The 26,601-nt window shown below is 39.4% G+C and overlaps 2 protein-coding genes across 6 annotated transcripts in view; one reads left to right on the plus strand and one right to left on the minus strand.

Annotated features, from left to right (window-relative positions):
• The window catches only part of acsbg2 (acyl-CoA synthetase bubblegum family member 2), a 27,137-nt gene continuing 536 nt past the window's right edge, over positions 1 to 26,601 (minus strand). Inside the window, exons 2-17 of one of the 3 annotated variants that reach the window (XM_028586672.1) lie at positions 26,246 to 26,282; positions 24,597 to 24,706; positions 16,360 to 16,495; positions 15,465 to 15,586; positions 12,967 to 13,238; positions 11,294 to 11,382; positions 9,821 to 9,941; positions 9,072 to 9,152; positions 8,832 to 8,981; positions 7,333 to 7,509; positions 6,255 to 6,436; positions 5,459 to 5,701; positions 5,129 to 5,346; positions 4,787 to 4,926; positions 3,369 to 3,615; positions 1 to 1,627 (exon numbers count right to left, since the gene is read on the minus strand). In XM_028586672.1, the coding sequence (XP_028442473.1) occupies positions 1,509 to 1,627; positions 3,369 to 3,615; positions 4,787 to 4,926; positions 5,129 to 5,346; positions 5,459 to 5,701; positions 6,255 to 6,436; positions 7,333 to 7,509; positions 8,832 to 8,981; positions 9,072 to 9,152; positions 9,821 to 9,941; positions 11,294 to 11,382; positions 12,967 to 13,238; positions 15,465 to 15,586; positions 16,360 to 16,472 (2,274 nt within the window). In that variant the 5' untranslated portion in view covers positions 16,473 to 16,495; positions 24,597 to 24,706; positions 26,246 to 26,282 and the 3' untranslated portion in view covers positions 1 to 1,508. Of the gene's footprint in view, positions 1,628 to 3,368; positions 3,616 to 4,786; positions 4,927 to 5,128; positions 5,347 to 5,458; positions 5,702 to 6,254; positions 6,437 to 7,332; positions 7,510 to 8,831; positions 8,982 to 9,071; positions 9,153 to 9,820; positions 9,942 to 11,293; positions 11,383 to 12,966; positions 13,239 to 15,464; positions 15,587 to 16,359; positions 16,496 to 20,874; positions 21,055 to 24,596; positions 24,707 to 25,202; positions 25,218 to 26,245; positions 26,283 to 26,601 lie in introns of those variants that run through there. The other 2 variants (XM_028586673.1, XM_028586671.1) reach the window with 2 other exon arrangements.
• rfx2 (regulatory factor X, 2 (influences HLA class II expression)) overlaps positions 26,169 to 26,601 on the plus strand; it is a 26,513-nt gene continuing 26,080 nt past the window's right edge. For all 3 annotated transcript variants that reach the window (XM_028586674.1, XM_028586676.1, XM_028586677.1), the window contains exon 1: positions 26,169 to 26,350. The gene's annotated coding sequence lies outside the window, so the exon portion shown is untranslated. The remainder of the gene's footprint in view (positions 26,351 to 26,601) is intronic.

The raw sequence follows: 26,601 nt of genomic DNA on the forward strand, positions 1-26,601 counted from the left end.
TTCAGCACTTCAGCTTTATCAACTTTTATTCCGTAACTGATCAAACATTCACGTCTGTAGATGGAAACAGGCCTGCTTCCTTTTCCTCCTGCAGCTTCATGCACATTTCCATCGTTCAACCCTGATATTGTTAACAGCATCAGCTCTTACAGGTCAGGTAAATCCAGACACACTGAATCACCGTCATTTCCTTATTTAACTTTATACAAGCGTCAATTGTTTCGTTTACCCTGAACATCAGTTACTTTGAGCGAACCATAACTGCCAAACCCACCTTCACTTTGAACTATCAAGTACTACAAATACCTACGATATGCTTATTATATACAATTACTTCATATACTAGATCAGCCATTTGGAGTGCGACAAGCTCTTTTGCTTCCTTTTTAAATCTTCCTTTTCTTATGCAAGGTCTTCAAGGAAGCTAAAGATGTATTATCCGGATCAAAACCTCGAGCATTTGAACATTTATGTATGATGCACAAGGGACTGCAAAGGGCCAGTTGATATATTTGCCATAAATCTAATTTATGTACATTTCCCAGTACGGGAATTACATGGCTGAAAAAATGAAGTGTACTGTAAAGTAAAAACAAGTGACAGATGAGGATGTAGGCAAAACATATTTACAATATTCCACAGAAATCACAGCAGGTGGACACACAGAAGGACTGTTGAAAACAGTTCAACAGGACCAGGCAGGTGTGTAATGGTCTGCATCAACTCAGCATACAGAACAGAGTCTGACTTTACAATTACAAAAGGCAATAGATATGGCTTCAATGACGTGTTTTACAGTATGAAAAACAAAATTTGGATGCCTAGTTATGAAATAAATTTCAATACACCAACTAAGCAACCAGCTTTGCAGCGAACGTTTGGCATTTTGAAAACATGTACAAAATAAATTATTGGTTCGACACCCTGACAAAGACGAAAGAAAACCACCAAATACACGTAAAAGGCCAGTAAACATTTGGATATGAATGCTAAATTACAAATCGAGTCTTTTCTAGCAATCTTTCCTTCATTTGAAGCTCATTTGGCCTATGTAATCTTTGGCAAACTGAAAATAAATTAAGAAAAAAAAAAAAAAATACATGTTTAAAAACACATTACTGTACTTCTTTAAAAACATCCTATGAATTTGTTTTGGATTCTGTCTCTATGGCAAGTAATGCAGTGCAATAAACTTTTCTTACTTACAGCTGCTGCTGCTTCACCTATACGATATTACAGTTCATCCCAGTAATCCAAATAAAGAGTTTATTTCAGCTTATTGAGAACGTCTTCAAAAATCATAAAGCTATTTTACAATGGCATCTTATTCCTACTTTCCTTTTTGTACAGCGCCCACAAGACAAAACGAGCAAAACTTAAGGCAATCAAAACATTTTTTTTTTTTTTTTTTTTTTTTTACAAGAGAAGAATGGTTTGATAAATGAGGTGGGGTGTGTCTGCATGCTAACTCAGACAGTCTGGATCTACCCACAGGTGGAGGAGCAGCTCTATTTGGCAGGCAGCGGGTTGTCGGGGGTCGTTGGAGTCGCCAGTTCCTTATAAAAGTTCTCTATCTGCTCCTTGTACATCTTCATCACCACCGGCCGCTTCAGCTTCATGGTCGGGCCTGTTGAACAAGTAAGGAATACATATTGTTAAACATGGACACTCTTAAACTCCATTGCTTTGACCTCCAGAAGCTGTAGTTTAAACCAGGGATCTTCAACATGGAGTCCGGGGCCCCTAGGGGGTCCTCAGAGTCAATGCAGTGGGGGCCTCTAAATTATTGTTAATTTTTGAAAGTTTTTTCCAAAATTAAAAAGTCTTAAAAAAGGACAATTCCGGTGAGGGTAAATCGCTATTTTATACTCATGACTGTTTTCCAAGATGGCGCCCGCATGTAAACACGCTACTGTCTTTCTAAACTTTTTTAATAAACTGTCTGTACACTTACAAAGTTTTCAATGCTTCGGTTTACATGTAGGGACCATCATTATGCTACCGTTGAAGTGTGGTGCTATTTTGAGCCTTGTTAGTGGTGTAGAAATAGCGATTTACCCTCTACCCTGAAAGCTAGCGTTAGCTAACCACTGGTTTGCGGTAGCTTGTTTAAAGCTAGAGACGCATTCGATTAGCATGAAAACAGATCCCAGCGAACGTTCGACTCTGTACACATAGGTTATTAACCCCTAGGTTCATTTTGCTCCGGAATTGTCCTGTAACATGAAGCCAACATATTATTAGCAAATCTAAATCCCCACTGCTTACTGGCTTTAGGTAAGGTAGTCACTAAGGTAGCCACCCACAGATAGTCATTCCTAAGGATTCACTATGCCACATGTATGTTTGACATTAAAACCTGATTTATAAAATAATGTTAACAATTATTAGGCTATTTTATTGGCTTAGTATTCTATGCACTAAAAAAGGTATGTATAAAGGTTTTAGGTCACTCTACAAGTTATTGTAAGCCCAGTTTAATATGTTAATTCATTCTATACAATATATGTAGCAGGGGGTCCCTGTTCCGTCTCTCTTTCAGTTAAGGGGTCATTGGCTTAAAAAAAAAAAAAAAAAACGTTGAAGACCCCTGGTTTAAACTTTTCACTCGAGATTTAGATTTTCACTAAATCCAGTCGCTTTGTCCTGTGGAGGTCACCTAAACTCCACAAGAGGTCAGGCTTTCCCCCAGTATATTGCAAGCCTGGTGCCCCCCCCCGCCTGATACGCAGTTCCCACTGCAATTCTGATGTAAGCAAATACATACGACTCTTGATAATGTAGTAGATTATAGTAACACGACAAGTAAAGCATGGATAAAGGGATTCATTAGATCAGTGGTTTCCAACCTGGGGGTCACAAGAGGATTATTGGGTTAAGAAAAGCTTGTTTCGTCCCAAACCAAAAGATATTCAGTATATCATCACATATGACAACGAAAAGCAATAAGTCTTCACATTTGAGAGGCTGGAATTAGAGAAAGTTAGAAAGGCGTTTTGGCTTGAGAAATGACAAACTATTAGTCAACTACTGAATTTAATAATTGATTGTTGATCAACTAATTGTTTCTAAGTTTTACCATGCTAGGCCTTGATACATTTTTCAAAGGAAACAGTCTGAGAAGGAAAAGTTGCTCTTTGATCCAACAAACCATAGAGACTTATTAATCTAAAAGAGATTGGAACCATTGAGTTAGACGATACCCTTTCATCACATAAGTGGCTCAGGAAGGATATTTCAAGCATTAGACTCTCCATTGTGAATTCCACACATGCATGAGATAGATTGCACTCTTCCTCCTGCAAAATAAAGCTCCCCAGACTAAAGATCCCCTAATCAGCACACCCGGTCCCCACCATCCCACTCACCCAGCTCTCCTCCTGTAAGGGAGAAATCCCGATCCAGAATGATCCACTTCTGAATGCGCTGAGCGTTGGAGACGGCCTTCTCGTTGACTCGGTTGATTCCCTCCTGAATGGCGGCGTGGATCGCCCGGTCTCGGCTGCTTGTGATCTCGGAGACTCGTGTGGCGTTGCTGCCCAGCTTCCTGCACAGCTCGACAGCTTCCGGTGTTAGCTCGTCCTCTGGATCTCCTGACTCTGCGTTTACCTGGCACTGGAGCAAACATTTTAAATGTTATTGCCTTAATAAGTATACTTTTACATTTGTCAATGCAACTTTAAGCATCGATGCACTTCAAAATTTGGAATTGGGGTCGGTTTTCCCTAAAGCCCACTAGATGGCAGCATCTGACAATAAGAAGCCGGAGCTTCACTTGTTACTGTTCTTTTTCATCAGTTAAGAGAATATTACTCTTTCTGAGATATTGTATACAGATTGGAGGTTTACTAGGCTCAGATACAGTGTTGCTGACAAGTTACAGCTCTGGTCTCCATCTGATAGCCTTCACTCTGTTCAACAGCCTGTTACATCCTGTTATCTACACAAGTGCAGTTTCCCTTTCTCATTACAGTGCCCTGCTGTCCTCTAATTCCACTGTGATTAAAGTGCACAAACAGAACCATGCATGCTGTAAAGTCTACACCAGGGGCCAGATGTAACCTGCATACACCATTTCCAACACATAAACTGGTATTATTAAGAGGTATGTGTGCACCTCAAACTTGCTTTAGACCAGGTGTACACAGTTTTCTAAAAGATAGTTGAGGTTGAAATAAGGTGGACATGAAAGAACAATCAGTGAAAATAGCATTACACACAGCGCTCTGGGCAAAGGTGCATTTATAAACTTATTTTTAAATGATTTATGAGTGACACATTTGATAATTTTTATTTACATTTGAGCGGTCATTTCCCTGTCAATGATCTTTTAATTGTATCCTTAATTGTTAAGCACTTTGTAAAGTCTGTTTTAATATGAGCGCTATAAATTAATCATTGATCATCCTAATGTTAAATAATGAAGACTGAGATATCACAACAATGGTAGTTTACAGGTACATGGTACAGGTCATGGATTAGTAGTACAGGCAACAGAACCTCGCTGATGCAGCACAGTCTGTGACACTGCAGTCCTTATTGACAGATCTCTCTAGGGGTGTCAGTAAGTCATCGATGTAAAGGAGTGATACGTCTACATCTATTAATGGCTAACTGTGGGAGTGGAAATGAGGCTTGTGCACCTTGTTCCACAAATGATCGAGATTTATAAAAACGGAACCAGGCGTACGTGCGGCTTCATAAATCTGACGAAAACAATGCATATCGCTGCATTTGCGCGTACAAAAAAAGAGTTTTATGCATATTGCATCAGGTCTCAGTTTACCTTAATGGTGAGCAGCATAGACAGAAACTTCCTCTTGTCTCCGATCAGCATGGCGTTGCTAATCAGCGGCACGGCCTCCTTCACCGCATCCTCGATAGGAACAGGAGGGATGTTCTCTCCTCCTGCTGTGATGATCAGCTCTAAAAATCAAACACAAAAACACACGCACACACATAGGTTACGTAACGACATGTTTAAAATCGGTTACGGATGAAGAAAAATGTACAGGGACACGGAATCCATAATTTTTTTGGGGGGCTGTAAAGAAGATGTAATTCATTATTCATTCTAATTCATCTGTTTCAGTGTTGTCAAGCTCTACAAGGAATATAGAATAAGTACCTTTAATTCTTCCGGTGATGAAGAGGAACCCATTCTGGTCATGTTTCCCCAGGTCACCCGAGTGTAGCCAACCCTCTGCATCGAGAGCCTCCTCCGTCTTGTCGACCATGTTGAGGTAACCCATGAAGACGTGACGGCCCCAGAAGCAGATCTCACCGTTTCCCTCCTCGTCTGGGTTGTGCAGCTTCGTCTTGCACCCTGGGATTTCTTTACCACAACTGCAGGACAAAACATCTCTTAAAATTCACCAGCAAGCACATGTGTTGAGTTGGCTCTGATTTGTCAATGCAAAAAGAATCAAATCAAATTGAAGTAAAAAGAAAAATGTACCTGGTGAGCCTGAAGGCATCAGAGGCGGAGATGGTGTGAGGTCCAGTGCTCTCGCTCATGCCGTACAGCTCGTACAGAGGAATATCCAGGCTGAGGAAGAACTCCAGGGTGTCTTTGGTGATGGGAGCGGCACCAGTGTAGCACTTGTTGCAGCGGTCCAGGCCCAGAGCCTTACGCACCTTTTTGAACACAATCTTTTTGGCTAACTGATAGCTGAGCGGTGTGCGGCCAGCTGCTCCACTTCTGAGGAAAGACAAAAAACAGCAAGTGTGAGTGTTTCGAGCCACGCTAGCAGCATTGGCTCTAGGGATGGCAGCCAGTCGGTCGGAATTTTCCTCTAGCGCAACCATGAGGTTAACATGATTTTCAGTGAAATATCTCAAAACTTTTAGATAGATTGCCATACAATTTGGTAGAAATAAATGTTCACCTCAGGATGAATTGTAATAAATGTGATTCTTTCACTTTCCATCTAGGGACACCATCAGGTCGAAAATTCAATTAATCAATACTGTGTGTGGCCAATTCCTGCAAAACTGACATAATTCCCATCAGCCTCAGCTGTACTTTATTTGTCTTTAGTGCTAATTAAAGAATGTCAAAAGACATACATGCTTTCCCAATATTTCCATTATTTCCATTATCACAGTGGTCTCCTACAGAAAGAGGGAAGTACTAACATTTCAAAATAACATTTCAGTAAAAAGACAAAACCAAGGCATGGAAACAGGAACCAGAAGTGATTTCTAAATAGCTTTTTTCTGAATAAAGCTGTAATTTCATAACGTGTACGTACTGATTCATCTTGGTCAGATTAGTCTGCAGGCCGACATCTTTTGCCCAGGCAGCCAGTTTCCTGCGCACAGTCGAAGACTTTGCTCCGACAGACTTCATCTTCTCCTGCATCTTCTCCCAGACACGTGGGACGCCCATGAAGGCTGTGGGACGCACTTCCTTCAAGGTGTTTACCAGAGAGCCCTCATGAAAAAACAAAGCAAAGTTTCAACACAAATATCACATGCTGTTTTAGGAAATTAAACCTGCCACAACAAAGGTTCTTGGAATTGCATGAAAAAGAAAAAGTAGCTTTACCATATCTATACAGTAGGTCACCCACACATCCACCCTTGGGATACTTATATTATTGGATGTATAGCAATCATAAATTTGGGTTAGACAGGTGTACAGTAATGTAAGCAAAATTAATAAACTGAATGTTAGAGCGGTGAACTGGATTAGTATTTTTAATAAAATTGAATACGAAAATGTTATTTACAGTTTGTCCTCTACTTTTCTATTAAACAACAATATTGTATATCAAAGATATATTGATTATCTAAATATATCAAAGATATACTGCGTTAATGAATGTTGCGTCAGCTGCTGAATTCAAATGGCCTGTTTTTCCTTCTATGAAAATGCTCAATGTTCATATGTTCAATATTCAGAATAATGTATAAATCTCTGCAGCTAATAATGGGCCATATATTTTAGATAGATAGATTTTATGAATCCCAAATTGGGAAATTACAAGCAGCGTCGACACGGACACACACGGACACACACAAGAAATATACTATAAATAATAAATAAGATGAAACAAAATAAGATAGCAAAGATAAAAAAAACAAAAAAAACAGAACTACTAAAAAATATACTTAGATGAATGAACATGTACTGTATATACAATTGTAGAATACAATTTACAACCTACATACATAGTATATATTACAAAATAAAAAAATTATAATATTAGATATTAAATAGGCAGTGACCAGTGTGCAAGTAGCATAATTAGTTTATTTTACAATTTTGTGTGTTAATTTTTTTGTGTGTACCTTTCACCACATATAAACACAGCTGATGTATCTCACCTTCAGTGCATCTGGCTGTGCGAAGTAGGTGGCCCCCCCGACCCTCATGGTGACCCAGATGTCGACCATCTGCGCAGCGATGTGGCTGAGCGGCAGGTAGCTGACCACCACCTCCTGAGCGCGAGTGGCGTCTGTCAGACGCACGTGGCGGCTGGTGGAGAGCGCGGTCCACGTTATCTGAGCAGAAGGAGAGAAGAATACAGTTGAGAGAAGCACTCAAATCTTTTACTTGAGTAAAAGCGGCAGTAGCTCTGTCCCTGTCCAAAGAGAGATCTTCATTTCAAAATAGTGTGTGTGTGTGTTGCAGATGGGGCTGATTTCAACTACTTTATATGCTGCTGGGTAGTTTAATCCATAACAATATACCATAATTTATTTGATTTATATTCTGTATTAATAACCGGAATCAGTAAAGTAACTGAAGTTATCACATAAACGTAGTGGTATAAAAAGTGCAATATTTCCCTCTGCAAAGTAGAGGAGTAGTAAGTATAAACTGGCATAAAATGGAAATACTTAATAAGTACCTCAAAATTGTAGTCAAGTGCAGTACTTATGATGTAATAATGTTCTTGGTTATATTCCACCGCTGACTACAGCACATCATCTGTCCACGTGGATTAGCTTGAATACACAGTACTAAAAGACGAAGTCATTTTAATTCCGTGAGGTATTTTGCTGATCCATGTCTGAATAGAAACCTGCCTAACAAGCAGTGTAAAGCGCTGGGTATACTCGAACACGACTGGCCGCCGTGGATTGTGCGCGTGGTACGAGCATGCACTGACTCATGTATGCCCAATGCATTGCTCGATGCAGTATTCTCCGAAACACCAGAGGGCGTACAGAAAAAATTATCTGCAAATAAGCAAGAAGTAGCAGAGAAGAAGAGACCGGAAGTAAAAGGGAAGCAAGCTGCCTGGCAACAGTAGTAAACACATCCATGTTAAACACTGACGGGGCGCGAAACATTACATTTATCTACTCTACTCTAATCATTCCCATGACTGTTGTTCATCTCCAAATCAAAATGACTGTCTGCCTGTAACACTGTTAAGAACACTCTTTCCATGAAGCTGTTTTTTTTTTTTTTTTTAGCTTTGACTAAACGATCTCTCATGTTTTTCCACTCTTTTCCCAGTGTGCTGTCTCTCTCTTACACATATTAAAGGCTGTTTGACTCCCTGTGGTCTGTACAAGAAGAATCACACAGATGTTTGTACAGACGAATCTGCTCTTCCCAGCCGACCGCATTGAATTGAAAGTGCAGCGCGCGCGCAGTTACAAAAACTCAGAGGCGCACGACCACGTGCCGCGACAGCTTGCGGAGCCTTTGCGCTGGAAATGACAGCCGTGGTGACGTCATTTTATGGCGCCTGGAACACCGCGGCGAACATAAATTAAGCTTAAGTGTGTTTCTGCTGTCAGTGTCAGGAGCCAAACATGTGACACCTTACTATTCTCAACAAGTAAAAACACACTTGGCTCGTGTAACTTACATTATCATGGCTGAGCATGACTCCTTTGGGCTGGCCTGTGGTCCCTGAGGTGTAGATGAGCGAGCAGCACTGGGTGGGCTTCTGGCTGGAGATGATGGCATCGAGGGGTGCGTCAGGCTCATCGCGTCCGAGCTCCATGAACTCTGCCCACTGCAGGCCACAAACAAAATCACTTAGAAGATGCTTCTTTAAAGTAAATACATCTTTTTTATGTTTGCCATGAACATATTGTGTGCTTACTGTGTACAGATTTGGTCTCTTCTCTTTTAGTGCATCTTTGTACTGGATAATGGCTTTCAAGTGTGGCAACTTGTCTTCAACCTGTAAACAAATAGAATACAATTAAATGAGTACATAACTCCAGACAATTGTCAACAACATGTGGTTAATTTCTACACTACTGGCTATACATATTTATAATTGTATGACAAAACACAAGACAAATACTGTATTGATCAAGTGATTGCTATATCAGTCTAAAAAGTTAAATAAGGATGCAACAGTTGCTTGTTGTTTCCAATCCAATGCTGCATACCAATTCTAAGCAGGTTTTTTGTATGTAGAGTGTTGACACTGAAAACAAAATAATAAAATAAAAAAGTCACTATGCAGACTAATTTTTTTTGATTGTGCTATAGAAGCACACAAAGGAATGCACAGAGGAAATGGAGGAGTTGCTCACAGCTGGAAAAGAATTGCTAGAAAAACAAATAACTACTGCATGTTTGGAAAAAACATCTAGCTGTCTCTTTATGTCAAAGAAGACCGATACCACAGACGTGGTATGTACACCTGCATCTAACAGTTGTGTAATTCTTCGTTTTGTCACAAACCTAAAATACTAATCCACATGGAACTTTTATAAAAACCTATTTCTTTTTCCCCTTGCCTTTTTGAGGTCCCAATCACATCTGAGCAAAACAAAACTTGTTTTTGTATCTTTAATTCATAGTTGTCCAGTGTTTATATGCAACTTATTCCGATCTCACCTGAAGGATCTTCTGCAGCTGTTTGTGATTCTCCACCACGATGATATTGGCCTTGCAGTTTTTTGCTACATACTGGCATGCGTCGGGAGAGTTGGTCGTGTAGATGCCCACAGCTAACCCACTGCAGCAATTAAAACAAAAAAAACAACAAAAAAAACAAAACAAAAAGGAGATTCAGACTTTCAGCAGTTTCACTTTCAAATTTACACAGATTCAGATGAAACTCTGCCCTTATGCAATTATGGAAACTGTAGAAACCTCTTGTACGATATATTACATTTAATCCACAGAACAGTAAGACCATTGAACGTGCTCCAAACTTTGAACAGACCTACATTTACCTGTGCTGGTTTTTTTTTTTTAACAGATCTCTAGTAGAGTAGTACACAGTTTTCATAAACATTGATCAGCGGGAGTCTTTAGGTAAAACAACTTAAGTATCGTCATTAACTTTCTTTATTATCTCCATTTCGTTTTCTTAACGGTCTCGTTCCTTGTGAAGATGGGACTATAGAATCCACCTTAACCGAGCAACATTGTTTGGTTTTCCAGTAAGATGACCTGCAGCCAACATTAGTCTACTACTGCATTTATAAAGTTAAACCTGAGTTTCGGCTCATCAGAACCGGTTTGACAAGTTAACTGTAGTTTCAATACATTCTTGTATGTGTCAGCACTGCGTAGCCGGTAAGCGTGGGAGACTGGGGAATATGCAAACAGTATCAGCATGTGCATTGCAGTACGTTCTGATCTTCTCTTTAGCTAAACTCTTTTCCCTCAATGCACTCCAGAAATGGCAGTAAATAAAAATTGTCATCATGATCACGGCTCAAATTGGGCAGATGGCCCGAAAACCCCCAATGTCTGTTCCCCTGTCTCATGTTAGACAAATCTGGCCTTGACCAATCAATGATTTTGGTTTTCTCAGATGGAGAATTTCTCAATTTCTCAATTCCTTTTAGTTGAACAATTTATTGAATGAGTTTGATTTCTGTTGGGGTCATCCATGTTGAATATATATGCAACCACCACAGAAGAAAGGCTTGTGATTACTGTTAAGTGATCTGTGTACAATTCCTCAGTGGCGGAAGAAGAACTCAACTCCTTTTAAATAAAATGGATCAATACAACAATGTGTAACTACTCCATTACAAGTACAAATCCTTCATTCAAAAGTGCACTTAAGTAAATAAGTATTAAGAGCAAATGTACTCAAACATGGCCCCTGTGACTCATTATCAAAATTAGATTGTTAATACTTGTAATAAGACTGTTAATACTGAAATGTCTTTCAGCTATGAGGCTACGTGCTGAACTGGATCAGACACCTGAAGGTTGTGAACTTGTATTTCCAGTCCTGGATCGCACCACTCAGGTATGGAAGACACACATAAGCACAGAGCTGGGACTGAAACTGTGTGAGGGAACACTGAGCTCATCACTGACAAATTCAGAGATGAAGATGAAACTCACCCTGCCAAAATAGCTGCAATGTCGGAGATGAACCACTCCACGGAGTTGAAGCCCAGGATGCCGACGCCGTGGAAGCGCTGCAAACCAAGCTGTAGAAAAAAACAAAACATATTTTTTTAAGTATAAATAAAATAATACTTTGTTAAATAATCCTAGAAATAATATTTATACATTTCAATTTCAGAGGCCATTTATAATTTAGCTGGGACATTGCAGGTAGAGCATAATTTCTCTTTCCTCTAGGCAGTTAGAAATTGATTTCATTTTTGTTTGTTTTTTTTATTTGGGGGGAATTTTCTGCCTTTAGAAAGTATACAGTTGAGAGGCATTCAGGAAATGTGGGGAGAAAGAAAGAAGGGTGACAGTCAACAAAAGGGGTAGATGCTAGATCGGATCCGCTAGACGTCTCTACATCACAGGACTTGTCCCATGGCCCGCCTTATTTTTGCCTTATTCTGCCTTTGATTGGCATTCCCTGTAGTTCTTACCCTAACCGATCCCCACTCCTCATGCCTAAACCTAACTATGTTGACACATCTAGCAGATCTGATCTAGCATTTACCCAACAAAGGTCTCCAGCCAGATTCAAACTGGGGGAAATTGCAGTGACATGAGACTGCCGTAATGGAAACTGATATACATGAGCATTTTTAAATAACTCATCAAGTCTTTCACAAACGTAGTTGAGAAACAATTTGAGTTGTGAAATCTGAAGCCCATCCTGCAGATGGAGAGTCACGTTGAATGTCAAAGAGTCAGCATGTGTGGAGGTTGAGGTTCAGGTTATTTTATAGGTTTAAAGTACAGAGAGACACGTGTAAATATGTCTCCATGTCTTTTAAACATGATGCTTTGCTGAGTCTTCATGCTGACTAACTGTGTTGAGTTTCACAATAAACAATAACGTGCTCTGTCCTGTACAAACAGCTGAGGCCTGTCCTGAGCTGCCTCATTTACATTTCTCCCAAACTCCTTTGTGATGCATCGTGTCTTGTCTCGCCTTGGTTTAAAACAAACAGAAGTTGATTGTTTCAAACAAAACAGAAATCTTAGACCTTTTAATACTGAAGTAGAAGAATTGTTGCTCAGGGTGAATAGAAACAAAAGGAAGCATAAACCTTACAGATAGAATATGTCTCTGCTTACTTTTAAAAAAGGTAGGGTAAAGGTGTAATTGAGAACACATATACATTTATATAAAACACCAAGCAACACCGATTTTTCCAGCATTGATCTGTAAAATGAACTGTTCTTGGCTTGCTTGACACTAAAGCTTACAGTGTAAGCAACTAATGATAGATCTGAAATAATACACTTAAATTTCCACGCAGAATATAAAATAATCTATATAAGCACCGTCACTTTATGATTAGTCATTTTGTCTATAAAAATGTCCATTATGATTTCCTAGAGCCTACTTATTCCAACGTCTTATTTTGTCCGACCAGCCGTCCAAAACCCAAAGATATTCATTTAACGATGATATTAAACAGAAAAGAAGAAAAAACCTCATACTAGAGAGTTAAAATTGTACTTTCACAATGAATTGATTATCTAAATAGCTGCTAATTAAACTTCTGTTGATTAACTAAATCAGTTTAATTGCTTTATGACTTCTAGTCATACTGGATTACTCAATAAAAAAAAAAAAGAAAAAGAAAAAAAAAAAATACCTTAAGGAAGCTCTTGGCAGCGGTGCGGCAGGTCTGGTGGTATTCTCTGTAGTTCAGGCTCTTCTGCTGTTCACCCTCCTTCCAGCTCAGAGCTGTATAGTCACCAAAGCGCTCCACAGCTGAGGTCAACATCTGGTTGACGGTCAGAGGGGTCTCAGCCGCCAGGCCGGAGTCCCCCATCCTCAGTTTCACCTCTCCATCACCCTGTGACGTCCAGAGGCCGGGCTCTCCTGCTGCTGGCACTGGCAGGGAGTTTGGGCGCTGGGCGTTCACTGGAAGAAAAAGACATTCAGAAAAATAAGCAAACGGTTGTTGAGAGATTTCAATGACAAATCTATTATTGCAAGAAATGTGCAGAGCTAAACTTTCTGCTTGTCTGCTTTCGTCCTTTATCTCCATGTGAGTTGCAACTGACTCCTTGTATTTGTCGTATTAGAGGGGAGGCCCCACACCCTCTGGCTCTTAAAGGTACAAACAAGCAGGGGAGCTACTCACACAGGATGCACAGTGATGTCCAGGTTGGCTAGATGCATTTTTCTTTAAAACGGTCAAGTCAAGATTATCTTACCATTATACCGTAAAGGCTTTTTTACTATTACGTTCTCATATGAAACACATAAATGGAGTGCATTAAGAACATTTTAAATCATTGTTAAAGAACAAAAAAAACACATGGTTACATTTTTTTACGTTAAAGCTATAGTGCGTAGTTTTTGTCACCCCTATGATGAATTCTGAGTAATGACAACAAAACTGTCAGCGCATCCACATGATACAAGCCTTCGGTGATCGCGCAGCCCCCACCCCTCCTCCACACAGTTACTAGTAGCCGAGGAGGACACGGAGGATTAAAAAAACATGATGGACTCTTCAGAAGAGGTAATTATCTTCACTCAAGTTTCTGTGAGCGAAAGTTGCCGGATGACACAATATTTAGAATTTAGCCAGACTGAGAAACACAAATACAGTATATAATACAGTCTTAATTAGCTTTGTAGCAACTCATTTGGCAATGGCTTACATGTAATGGACGTTTGGTAATATCAAAAAGTTATGCACAATTCAATTCAAACAATTCAAAAACATGAATCAGATCCTCATGCAAGTTGTAAACAAACCCCCATGTCAGCCAAACTTATTTGAAAGAGAAAATAAAATGTCCATCACAGTTTAGAGAACGACTTTGAGCCACCATACTGGCCGGAGTTCTTTGCACACACAGTTTCCTGGGAAGCGAGAGATTCTAAACAACATTTCTAACCTTTGGTTTCATCTTTAAATAAAGTGGTTAAGATGATCTGGCTAAACTGTTGGCTTGTTTACTACCTGTCTGATCATCTATCCGTTGGACCTATTTGCAGCTATGTTGCCACGTTGCCACGTTCAGAGACCTCAGCAATCACTTTGGTGACAACAAAATTATAATTAGTGATAGAACTGATGGCCCAAACTACAAAAATAAAACCCAAATTGCAATGAACAGTAGAATTTCATTAAAGTGTGGGAAAGCACCAATTCCATCTTGAGTGTTTTACAATCAGAAAGAAAAGTGTGTCATTGAACCGACGGCCAGCAGGATGTTTGCAATAATACATGGTGTCGTATTGCAGATGGATGAACTAAACGATGGTAGATTTTAGCTTGTTATACAATACATGTCTTACATGACTACCGGCAGCAGACATGTACAGTCACAGTTTAATTTAAATTTAATTCAGTAGAAAGTTCTACTAAAAGATGATTTCAGTGTATAATCCTATGGATCCAAACTAATATGTTCAAACTGGGTCCTTTAAAAACACAAACTTAAAGACTCTTTAAATGTGACCACTGACTGTCGGCTTTGTTGTTATTGTGTTATACTGTATCATTATGTTTATTTTAACTATGTATTGTTGAACTTTATGTAAAGGCCCACTAGGGACTGACATTGAGAATTAGCTTCGGCTAAAATGTTGTAGTATGTAACATGAGTTTATGTAACATGTCCCTATTCAAATAAACTTAAATAAATAAAAATATAATAAACTATTTACAGATGAACTTCCCTAACAGGGTAATAATGAAGGTTCCTGTAAGTACACATCATAGTCAAAAACAAACTTATCAGATATGAAATAAGAAGTACATGTGCCAGGATTTCTCCCAGAGTGACTAAGACAGAAAGGAATGTCCAAGTGCGGACTGGAAAAAGCAGACAGGAAAAAGGAAGTCAAGTTGTTCTGCCAAAGAATAGAGTTCCCCAACTTCACTTTGGCTCACTTCCTCAGAGAAGAAGGTCAGAGGAAAAAAACATGTTCACTAATGCTGACTTCAGCTACTAGAGCCAACACAGTGACTTGATCCAAATTCAAAAATATAGCGCGGTTTGTGTCTGTATATTGGATACATAACTTTATTCCGGCAGCACCACCCTCACAGGTGTTAGAGAGTTCAGGGAGGAAGACAAAGACAAACACATTCAAGTCACACTCTGGTGGCTTTTCTTCAGCCCTCACCTGTTTGTGTGTTTGAGGTCTGTTCAGTGGGGATCTCTCTAGTCTTGGTGCTGCTGGCAACTTGGTCATGTGTACCAATCTCCTCTTCCCTTTCCCCTGAGGACTCTTCCTCTGAAGACTCACTGAAGACAGGGAAAGGAAAATACATGCCACTTAACACAGGAGTGTGGACCGTCGCATCCTCGGGGAAAACCAGAACCAGAAACCTGAACCTGCACCCTGAGTCATTTGCAGAAAACTGTGACTCCCAACACAGATTAATTCACCATCATCATCCTGAAAGTACACATTATACCTTCATGTCAACTGCAGATCTTGCCAACACTCACAATAATAGTCTTAGAGTAAGGGTTAGGTATTATTATTGTATTAAATTAAAGCTTCAAAACTACTAACATTATGTGAACTACTACCGAGCGTTGGAGCTCTACCCTGGGTGGTCATCTTCATCTCAAATCTTAGTAAAAAGACAAAGGACAGGATGCTACGCTTGGGCAAAAAGCACCACCAACTAGTTGAGCTAGTAGTTTTGCAATCCTTGTTGACACCTGACTCCAGACTGGTGGCTCCCAAAATTTATAACTCATAAAACAACTCACGAGCCCTCACCACAGGTTACATACTGTATTTCCGTAAGCAGCTCGAACAAAAAGGTGATTTTATACATTCTGAAATTATTTCATTTTACAAATTTGTAGAGGTCAGAAGAAGTTAACAGCAAAGATAAACGTCTAAAATATAAACGTTAATTGATAGAGCAGAAAAAAAGTTGGTCTTCTCTAACTTAACGTTCTTCATGGGACCCCTCAGATTTGTCTCCGAACACCCAGGATGGGAACCAAAGCTCTCGAGACAGTGGTGTCAAAGTGTCCAGGTTGTGTTTGTGTGGACGTACTTAGCTGTATCCACAAGGACGTCATCGAGGGAGGCTGCGCTGTCTCCTGCACCACAGGAAGACTCCAGGAAGCCGCCTGCTATGGGTGGCTCCATCACCACAGCTTCAGACATGGCGGTGGGTTCACACACAATCACTGAGAGGAGAGAGGAGTGACATGGCTTGCTAGCTACTGCATATTTGACAATCACACATCACTCACAAGCGTCCACAACAAGTAAAGTTATGGCTGTTACAGATGATAAGACACAAGCCACATGTACATACGCAAAGTAGTATAACAGTATCACAGAAGTCTCCCCAGGGACTAAATGAGGACTTTGACGTGAGATGTCCAAATCTAGTGCTTCTTATAATGAGCTATTTCATTGGTACTGCAAATTAGAATTGTTTTCAATTGATCCATTGAGTGTTTTCTCAATGTCAGAAAATTGTGAAAAATACCTGGTAAAATTTCCTAAAACTCAAAAGATATGCAGTTTACAATGATATAAAAAACAGTGGAAGGAAGCAAATCCTCACAATTGAGAAGCTATAACCAGAGAATAGTTTGAATTTTTACTTAGAAAATACTTAAACAATAATCAAAATATTTGCTGACATCCCTAAGACATCCTTCTTCCTTTATCTTCGCTTAAGGTCAGCCCTAAAATGTTATTGAGTGCCATGGGGAACAGTCTTGAAACCCACCCAATCATTAAATGGCTTGTTGATTCTCCGGTGAGAGGATTAGTGTCCAGGATTTATGCTAAACTGATGCAAGTATCTGTAGGAGAAGTCCCAATAGTAAAGAAATGGGAGCGAGAGCTGAGCCCGGAGGGGAACGTAATAAATTGGGAGACAGTTTGGGACAACATTTCCCACTCATCCAAGAACCCAAATCACCAACAGATCCACTTCAACATATGCCATAGGACATACTGGACACCTCAGAAGAGATACGTCTCCAAAGCCATTCCTATTCCCTATTGCACGTTCTGTCAACCTGAACAAACTGGAACTTTCTTGCACATGGTCTGGGATTGTGAACAGGTGCATGAGTTTTGGAATAAAACAACATCAATAATATCTGATGTGATAGGATGTTGAATTCCTACTGACCCGATTGTTTTGTTACTTAATGATAACTCTAAAATTACACCTACTTGGGAGACAGAAGAAAGTTTGGCTAGCTGGATAAACCGCGACCAATTTTTGTTTTTGCGGACTAATTTTCTATCAATTGAGTTCTCATTTCAGCTCTAATTTAGTACACTAAGTTACTTTAGTGAGGTTTAATTTGTTTTATGTCACTATATTCAGAGGATTAGGAACTAAAATATGTGTTTTGCATCCTATTGACTAATATAGCTACTGACACAACTGATAGTGGGGCCAGTGCAAGGATTTACACCTGGGATCATTTTAGGGTATGGGTGCCTTTTTCTTGATTAGAAAACTAGACACACATACACTCTTTTGAGAAAAAACCTTATCACTTTAAAAAGAAAAGATTATTGCTCACTTAGTTTAATTGCTAGACAGTAACACCAATGTGTGACAGCCGGCAGCTTCTAGTACTCACAAGACTCACACCTTAGTGTTGGTGGCAACAGATCACAGGACTTTTCTAGCTGTTGTAGTTGGTGTTATGCAGTATTTAGACACCCATTTATGTTTGGAGCTCTTGTGCAGGTTTCATTGTATAATATTTATTTAGACATAAGTGACTCTAAATATTGTATAGTGATTGACTGCTGAATTCATTCAGACAAGGAATAACCACAATGTGCAACAATGCATATCATACTGACATGCTAGCAACCTTCATGAGCTGCTAACATTGTCTTTGTCTATACTCCAACTGCTCAGTTGACAAAATTTGGTTGTATGGCAACAGCATGGGGAACATATGGAGCCAGCTGGCAAAGTGGAAAGACTTGCTACAGATAACATTGCCTGCCGCAAATAAAAGGATAACCTTTTATTGCTGTGCTTGGTCAACAAAACACTGTCGTTTCCATTGCTCTAGCCTCTCCAAATTTAATGAAAGCCATGAAGATAAAACTAAATACGATTACATTTTGAGAGGACATAAAGTCTCAAAGAGCCTGATTTTTTTCTCCTGTGATTCCTGCATCATCTACATGGTGTTACAGTGTGTAAAAAGGTGATCAGTTCCATTTTAAGAGTTGGAGGGAGAATCATTCTCTGCCATTACCTCATCACAGGCAACATGTCAAAGCCTCCTAAACAATAGACCATCACCACTTGGCCAGCGTCAAACCCACACCTCCGTGACGCGCCCTCTCATTCAAGCCCCTCTGGTAAATCACAGGTCAGAGTTGCTGCTGGCCTGTTTATTTAAGGGGCCTGAAAACACATACCAGCAGCTTCGTCTGCCTATTGTGGCAGCAGCCTGTCATGACTCAACCTGTCAGCGCCAATTGGGCTCCAGAGAGGTCAGGTATTTTTCCATCACGCAGCCAAATATATAGCTACAAAAACAGGTAAAATGGCATATTCCATGTGTGACTTGTGTCTATAATGGCAGGTACAAAATTGTCAGCATTCCTAAAATTATGGATCTTGAGGAATCAGCATCCATCAACTTAAATCACGGTTGTAAAAGAAAATCAATTCCTACTTAAGTCATGCGGCGAGCAGCCAGCTGACCCCGAGGAGACTTTGTTAATGAGTCCTATGGAGGCCTGAAGGTCTCTCAGCTGAAGGAGACAGATGTCACATGGTGATCTCACCGCTACCATTTTATTTTCTTCCAATGCAGCTGCAGATTCCTCAAGAACACAGCTGTTTGGCTCGGTGCGTTTGGATGTGGGTTTCCACTTTCCAGCAGTATTAAGGACGTGAAGTTAAGGGTGGAGGCAGGCACATATGGATTGAACTGGGGTGTGGTTTGGGCAAAACCCCCCACTCCAACTCTTATGTCTTTAGGATCTGTCATTGTTTTGGTCTTCAAGCCCAGGGCTGAGAAATGGAAAGGGGGCATGATACTGATCTTGAGTAAAGGTTCAGTACCCTCTTGTACCCTCCAGGTCTGGACAACTATAGCCTCGAACATCAGACTGGAAAAAGGCTCTAAGGCTATTTCTGTCTTGTCCCCTTTTTATTTACTTACAGACTGTGTCCCTTTTGGTCTGATGAGGTTTCATCATATGAGCCCATCATGTTTAGATCACCAATAAAAGCTCAAGATGTGGCAGCCTCTAGCTCACCCAGTAAGAGCGTGCGTAGGCTGAGTCCTTTGCAGGGGCGCGGGTTCAAATCCGACCTGCTGCCCATTGCTGCGTGTCATGCCCCCCATCTCTCTCCCCATTTCCTGTCTATCCACTGTCACTATCTAATAAAGGGGAAAACCCCCCCCAAAAACAACCTTAAAAAACATCAACATCAATCAGTTATTGATCCTTTTTTTGCGTGATTCTGTCAAGTTTCCTTGTCCTGTGCTAGCAGCAGCACAGTTAATGCCCAGGATGAATTATCTGATGGATTTGGCACTGCGCAAACTGACATCATTATTGCAACCACATTCATGCAATCAGGAGAGGATTATGAATGTAGAGCAGAGAGCAGAGTCATGCGTTACAACAGCTGTTCGATTCAGAATGGGAAAATGCAACAATTGGAAAGACTGGAAAGTGTCTTCACAATAAAGAAAGCAGTCAACTATCGCAACCCCGTCCTCACGCAAAAAACATTGAGTGCTTAAAACCAAACAAGGGGCTCTCCCTAACACAATACCACCATTCCTGCAAACTTCAGTTGGGTTAATCCCCTGACAAACAGTCAACAGACAAAACCTCACCCCTCCCTTCGGTTGTCTCTCTCTATTGTCATGCATAATCTCCCCTTGTCCAAGATACCAGCCATCTCCACTTGATTGTCTGAACTTTAAATGTTGTTGCCCAAGAGAGAGATGAACTGGATTACCATCAATAGGCCTACATCATCTGAACGATCTGCATCCTTGGCCAGCTGCTGCCTCTGATCAGTCCCCCAGCAGAGTTTTATGACTGGGCGTCATCTTTAGCATCCTCACTACGCAGCTACCACGTCAAGCTTTACATTTTTGATCCAGTTTCAAATAGGCCTCCTTGTAAGACATAAAATAGAACAACGGCTTTAAAAGGCATCCCTTTAAATGTTAAATTCACACAGTTGAGGCTGGTTGGGTTACACCCTTTTGCAAGCGAGCAAATCTCCACATGTTGTAGAGCGCCACACATTTCAACTCCATTGACATTTCCGGATTAAATATTGTGTATTTGACATATGTGTTCAAATGAGGCTAGAAATTAGCTCCATTTAAACTGTAGATGGAACTGATATTAATTCATAGAACATCCGTAATATCATACATGAAACAAATACAATAGGCTATAAGCAAGCTGTTTTCTCAGGCATAATTACCAACCGGTTTCTTACCAGACCTGATCTGTCTGAGTGAACGCTGGAATTGTAGGAAAGATTATGTTAGATCTCAGCTACATTAAATAATGTAATTGAGCTACTCACATTGCATTGCTGGAAACTACCCGGTTTGTGTTTTAGGTTTCCTCTGGATTCGTCCACTTTTCCTATTTCTCTGTATGCTGTTTGTCGGTAAACACTCGCACACAAATACGCCAACAGCCCGCTGTTTCTACAACTTGAGCAGCATATCATTCATTTTCAAACGCCAGCCGGCTCGGTTGGTCCCACCCCCTGAAAACCCCACCCAAAGCAGGCTAGCCAGCTTTGCTTCCTCCAGACACACTCCCCCCCCCCTCCGTCATCCCCAACCTGATTGGCTAAAACTGCTCACACCACAAGATCCATTCTCCATGTAAGGCCACGCAAGCCAAATGAATAAAGTGAGGGATGTGGCTCTGAGGACTACACACACTTGAGAGATGATGCTGTGCAACTCAAGCCCGCGCGGGCGCGCGCGGCACACACACACACACACACACACACACACACACACACACACACACCAACGTTGCAGCACGTTGCAGCTGTGCTGGGTTACTATCGGACAAACTGTAGCCTGCAAAGTTTGTGAGGCCAGATTACAAATGCAGCTGTGCTGGTTTATGACTTTCCACTGACTGAAAGGCAACATCCTGTGACCTACATTCATAACATTTTACAAATGTCTCTCCTTTCTTCTCAAATTTTCTCGACTCACTTTGTCTTACATGTAAAAAAGATAGTACAAATGTCAAATAATACTTATTTTATGATATAAAACAGACAAATCATCATATAGAAGAACAATTTAAAAATGACTAAAAATGTGAGAATTGCTGTTTTTACTTGTCTGTAAATGACAAAACTGAATAATTTGGGGGTTAGACTTATATAAAAATACTTAAATTAGCTCAACCAACTAAAACAGCATGTATGCATTAGTGATGATAATCTGATATAATAACTACAACGTAAGAGTCACAGGGGCCATTTTACACCATTGAGTACTTTTGATGCTTTGAGCACATTTATTTTTATAATAATACATACATACATAATGCATTTTCAATGCAGCATTTTTACAGTGCTATTATTATTTTACTTAAGTAAAGGATCAGAATTGCTCCACTGCAGCAAAATTGTATCACAGAATGTATGCTTAAGCTTCTAATCAAAATATAAACCCTGCTTTGCATTGCAGCAGTATTAAATATACCTGTACTCTTCAACTAAGAAACCTCTGCTGATAGTTTGAATTTCTTAACATTCTCAACGTAGTCATAACATTGTTTGCAAACTAAGTTTATCCCTCTGGGTATAAAATAGTTTTTTTGAGCCATGCTAACACAAAGACAGCAGCGTTAGAGAAGAAACAACTGCACTTAAGAGGAACAAAACTTCAAGAACTGCCCATTGGTTGTTGGCAAACACTGCAAAACTATAAAAAATAAAGGAGTGACAACGTAAAAGAAAACTAGGTCATACCCCTCGTAAACGTGCCTGCATCTGTCAAGGAAATGTGGGTGGGGTATGAAGCATTTATTATTTAACTTTAAGGTGAAGGTAAGATTTCCTATACACAATTTCCCCTTAACCCCCACCTCCACTGTTCAATAGGTCAAGTAGAGGAGGAAGAAAGCACATTTACTCAGACTGAGTAAAACACAAAGTATAATTTTTTTTTAAATATTGTTCATCCTTAAAAACGTGAAGGCTGACTTTTTACAGTTAACCTCACAAGAAAGTATGTGTTATTATAAGACAGTTTCATTCCACTATCTTATATATGCACATATTTTACATGTGTATTTCTTCCTTTACTACTACTTTCTTATACTTTGTCCATTATTTTATTGCCTATCATATTGTTTTATTTTTTTCTAATATCTGTTTATTTTTAGTGTTTATAGCGTGAAGAGGGATACAACTGCATTTCATTGTGCAATGTATAATGACAATAATCAGACGAGCAGTCTGAAAATATCTCACGTGTGTAGATGTTCACATCACTACTCTATAGAAAGATCTGTCCCAACCAATTGCCATGAGGATCCACCACACCACAGCATCACATGACATTCAGAGGTCGACTGATCTGGTGTACTCATGCGCAAACGCTGAAATGCTGCAGGATGTGTTTAGTGCTGATGCACCCTGCACTGAGGTTATTGTCGGTCAGTGACATCGTCTCTCATCCCACACTCTGCTGAGGCAATGCTGTGAACAGACTCGTTCTATTTGATCAAATATCAAACTCCAATTATAAAACATTAAACATTTACACTAGTTATCAATAATTAGACAGTATTGAGTCACTAGAGGGATTTCTTTTGAGTCTCATCGATAACGATAAAACGGTCCTGATGACGTGTTCATGATAACGTTTACAATAAAGTATTTTATGTTTGTGATTTCTACCACAGTTTTAATAGATAGCAAATTATTAGGCTTATCATTTCTTTTCAGTATTTTATTATTAGTATTATTGAGCATGTTAATGTTGTAAGGTTTAAACTTATTTTAAGTATTTTATATACTGTTTGGTAGTTTAATCCTTATGCATACTATTTTAAGTTTAACAGTTGTTTTGAATGTAAAATCTTAATATGTAAAGTAGTAACTATAGCTGTCAAATCGATTTAGTGGAGTATATCTCTAATGTTTCCATCTGAAATGTAGTGGTGTAGAAGTTTAAAGTAGCAGAAAATTTAAATACTCAAGTAAAGTACCACAAAATCATTCTTGAGTAGAGTACTTGATAAATGTAGCCTACTTTGTTACACTCTCTCACTGGCAATATGAACAATGACAAGATAGCAAGATTGCATTATTTCAACCAATTTCTGACGAATTCCATTTAAGATGCATTTTAGACATATTTTTTGCTGCTTTTAATGTCTTTTGTATCCCTGTATAGTGTCCTTGAGTGCCGAGAAAGGCGCCTTTAAAATAAAAATTATTATTATTATTATTATTATTATTATTATTATTATTATTTAACATATTCTCATGTAGGACTAGGCCTATACTCTATGGGACTTTTTTTAACGTTAGTAGTCAGTACTTATTTTTACTGATTCCGTGTGTTTACATAAAGTAAAGATAACTTAATCTATAGGAGACAGGAGACAATTTCAAAGGATTATATTGTTAGCATCCAAAAGAAACTACAGCTCCCAGAAGGCTTTGACGGCGTAATAATGGCTACGACTCATGGGACATGTTGTTGTGGAATGCTAACAAAATAATAGTCTTTCAACTTGGGTAAAAATAAGAATGTGTTAACATGTAACCATCCAGTACAGTATTACAAACCCATTTAGCATAGATTATCGGCATAAAACATCAATAATACGTTTTAAATGTTAAAATAAAGATGAAGAAGCTAGCGGAGCAGATGCTAACTAGCCAAGGGGTGGGGTTTAATCTATGTAGACCGTTGGCACCGCACTGCCTGATACTGTGGCTTTGCTATTGGATGAGTTTCGGCTGAATACGCTTCCCGGTTCAATAAAAAGACGGCCAAATTACTAATTGATATTATGCAGTCGTTAGCCGTTGAAATGCTGTCCTTTCACCACCCGTGTAATGATTTGATGTGACGAAAACAGAACACAACATTGTTAACGAGAACATGAATTAGCCTAACTTTACCTGCCACATACCAGAGCTGCACATACAAACTCAACAGATAAAGTCAAAAATATGTGGCTTGATGCTGATGTTAAATTATAAGTTACCAGGTACACCGGTAGGATAATCAACCAAAGATGGCTTTGACTTACCACGAGAAGAGAGTCTGATCTGATGTTGACGTGATTGTCAGAGCAACTCGTGAGCGCTTCTTTTCACTGGCAGATAGTCACATTCATGGTGAGTTGAGCTGCTGTGGCACCTGTTTGAGACAACTGTCAGGTTTATAGCTCTGACAACACCCTTACTTGCATGACATCCACCCTGCATCAAGAGTAGGCTAATAGCCTACCGTGTTTTGGGAGGGAAAAGAATTGTTTCATTTTATTCTTTTAATCTATCTATCTATCTATCTATCTATCTATCTATCTATCTATCTATCTATCTATCTATCTATCTATCTATCTATCTATTTATAATTCTCAACTTCTGTATTGCACATTTGGGGACTAAGATGATTAAAAAAAAAGGATGGCCAAAATAGAAGCAGAGGCAGAGATAGCCTTGCTTTTTTGGTCACCAGAAAAGCTGGATCCCACAAATAATTCATCTAAATAGCATCTTTCATAAGACCCCCTCCCCTGCCTCCTAAATGTCCACATTTTTTAAACTTACGTTTTTTAATTAAAGGATGCAATATTGAGCCCGTATATGCATTGACAAATAAATAAAAAAATATCAAAGGGAAGCACACTCACTCTGTATCTCAGTAAAGCATTTGTCTTCCGTCTATCAAGAAGACCTGATAAAAGTTATCTATTCATCTGACACACTGTGACCATCTTGCGTCACAATATAGACATGCTGCCACCATGTGCTGAAGATTTGAAATGCAATGGCTGGTGCAAGAAGAAAAGGGAATCTAAAAATAATAATGTAGGGCCTATGGCTTGTTGATATCTTTTTTATTGAAACTAATGATGACCCTTGTATATGAACAATTACATTATTCAAAACCCAGTAAATGGAAGAATTATGCAGGAAGCTGATTTCATTCAGAATAAATAAATCAATGTGTAGAAGAAAAAAGGAGGTACAGATTTAGATTTTAGTCATTTCACTCGATAATCAGAATCAGGTTTACTGCCAATTAGATTTTCATATACAAGCAATACCCATGTGTGTTTTGGTGCATAACAAAAAAAAAAAAAAAAAAAAAAAAAACATAGAAAGAGAAAAGAAAGATAACCCTAGAAAAATTATAATAAAACTATATCGGCTACGTGTCACACACGTGTTTTTAAAATAGAGCCGTTTTATTAGAAATTGTAGGTCTTTGCTGCCCCCTCATTATTGGAGCGTAAAGTGTTGGAATATAGCTGAATATCACCATACAGTCTATGAATATCACCAAGAAAGTGAGTAGGCCCTACATAATAATCAGTTTAATTAAGAAGATAACCTGTATTTTAAACTAAAGACATACCATTTTTACATAACTGAGGTCAGTTTGATAGTTGTGATATATGTGCTACATACAATAATAACATTTAAATCATAAACACAACTTATAAGTAAACTAAATTAATCTGAATGAGGCACTTTCACCAGTTCCCTAGCTAAGACTACCTCCTAGTGGTTAAATTTAAATTTATAACTTTATTGAACTGGGCGGGACTCTTGTTCCTTTGGCCCCTCCCTTGTATAGTGAGGGCCCTGACGTAGACATTCGAGGGTAGCAACAGTTGCCTCGAGACCCCGTCGCGCCATAGTGACTGTAGCCGTGGAGACAGTTACTTACCAACGGGCGCAACACTCAGCAACAGCAGCAGCAGCATCTGGAAGTCAACGAGCGAGTGTGAGAGAGGGGAAAGAGAGCACAGACAGAACTTTTCTCAAGGCAAAGGTGACTATTATCTTTACAGAATTTAGATGCTAAATGATTATTAGTTTGGAGAACAATGCTCTGGGTCGAGTGCGTTGCTAGCAGTCTTGGTTATTTTCCACAACATAACTTTCCCTTCTTTATGGCATCCGCCCCAAGTTGAGAACGGTTTTCCACTCTTCATTTAATTTACGTCCACCGTTAATGCTGGCAACAGCTTTTTGCACCTAGAAAAAATGTTTCCCCTCTGCTACTTATTTTGCTACACTTTG

The sequence above is a fragment of the Perca flavescens genome, chromosome 9 (genome assembly GCF_004354835.1).
Source record: "Perca flavescens isolate YP-PL-M2 chromosome 9, PFLA_1.0, whole genome shotgun sequence".
NCBI lineage: Eukaryota > Metazoa > Chordata > Actinopteri > Perciformes > Percidae > Perca > Perca flavescens.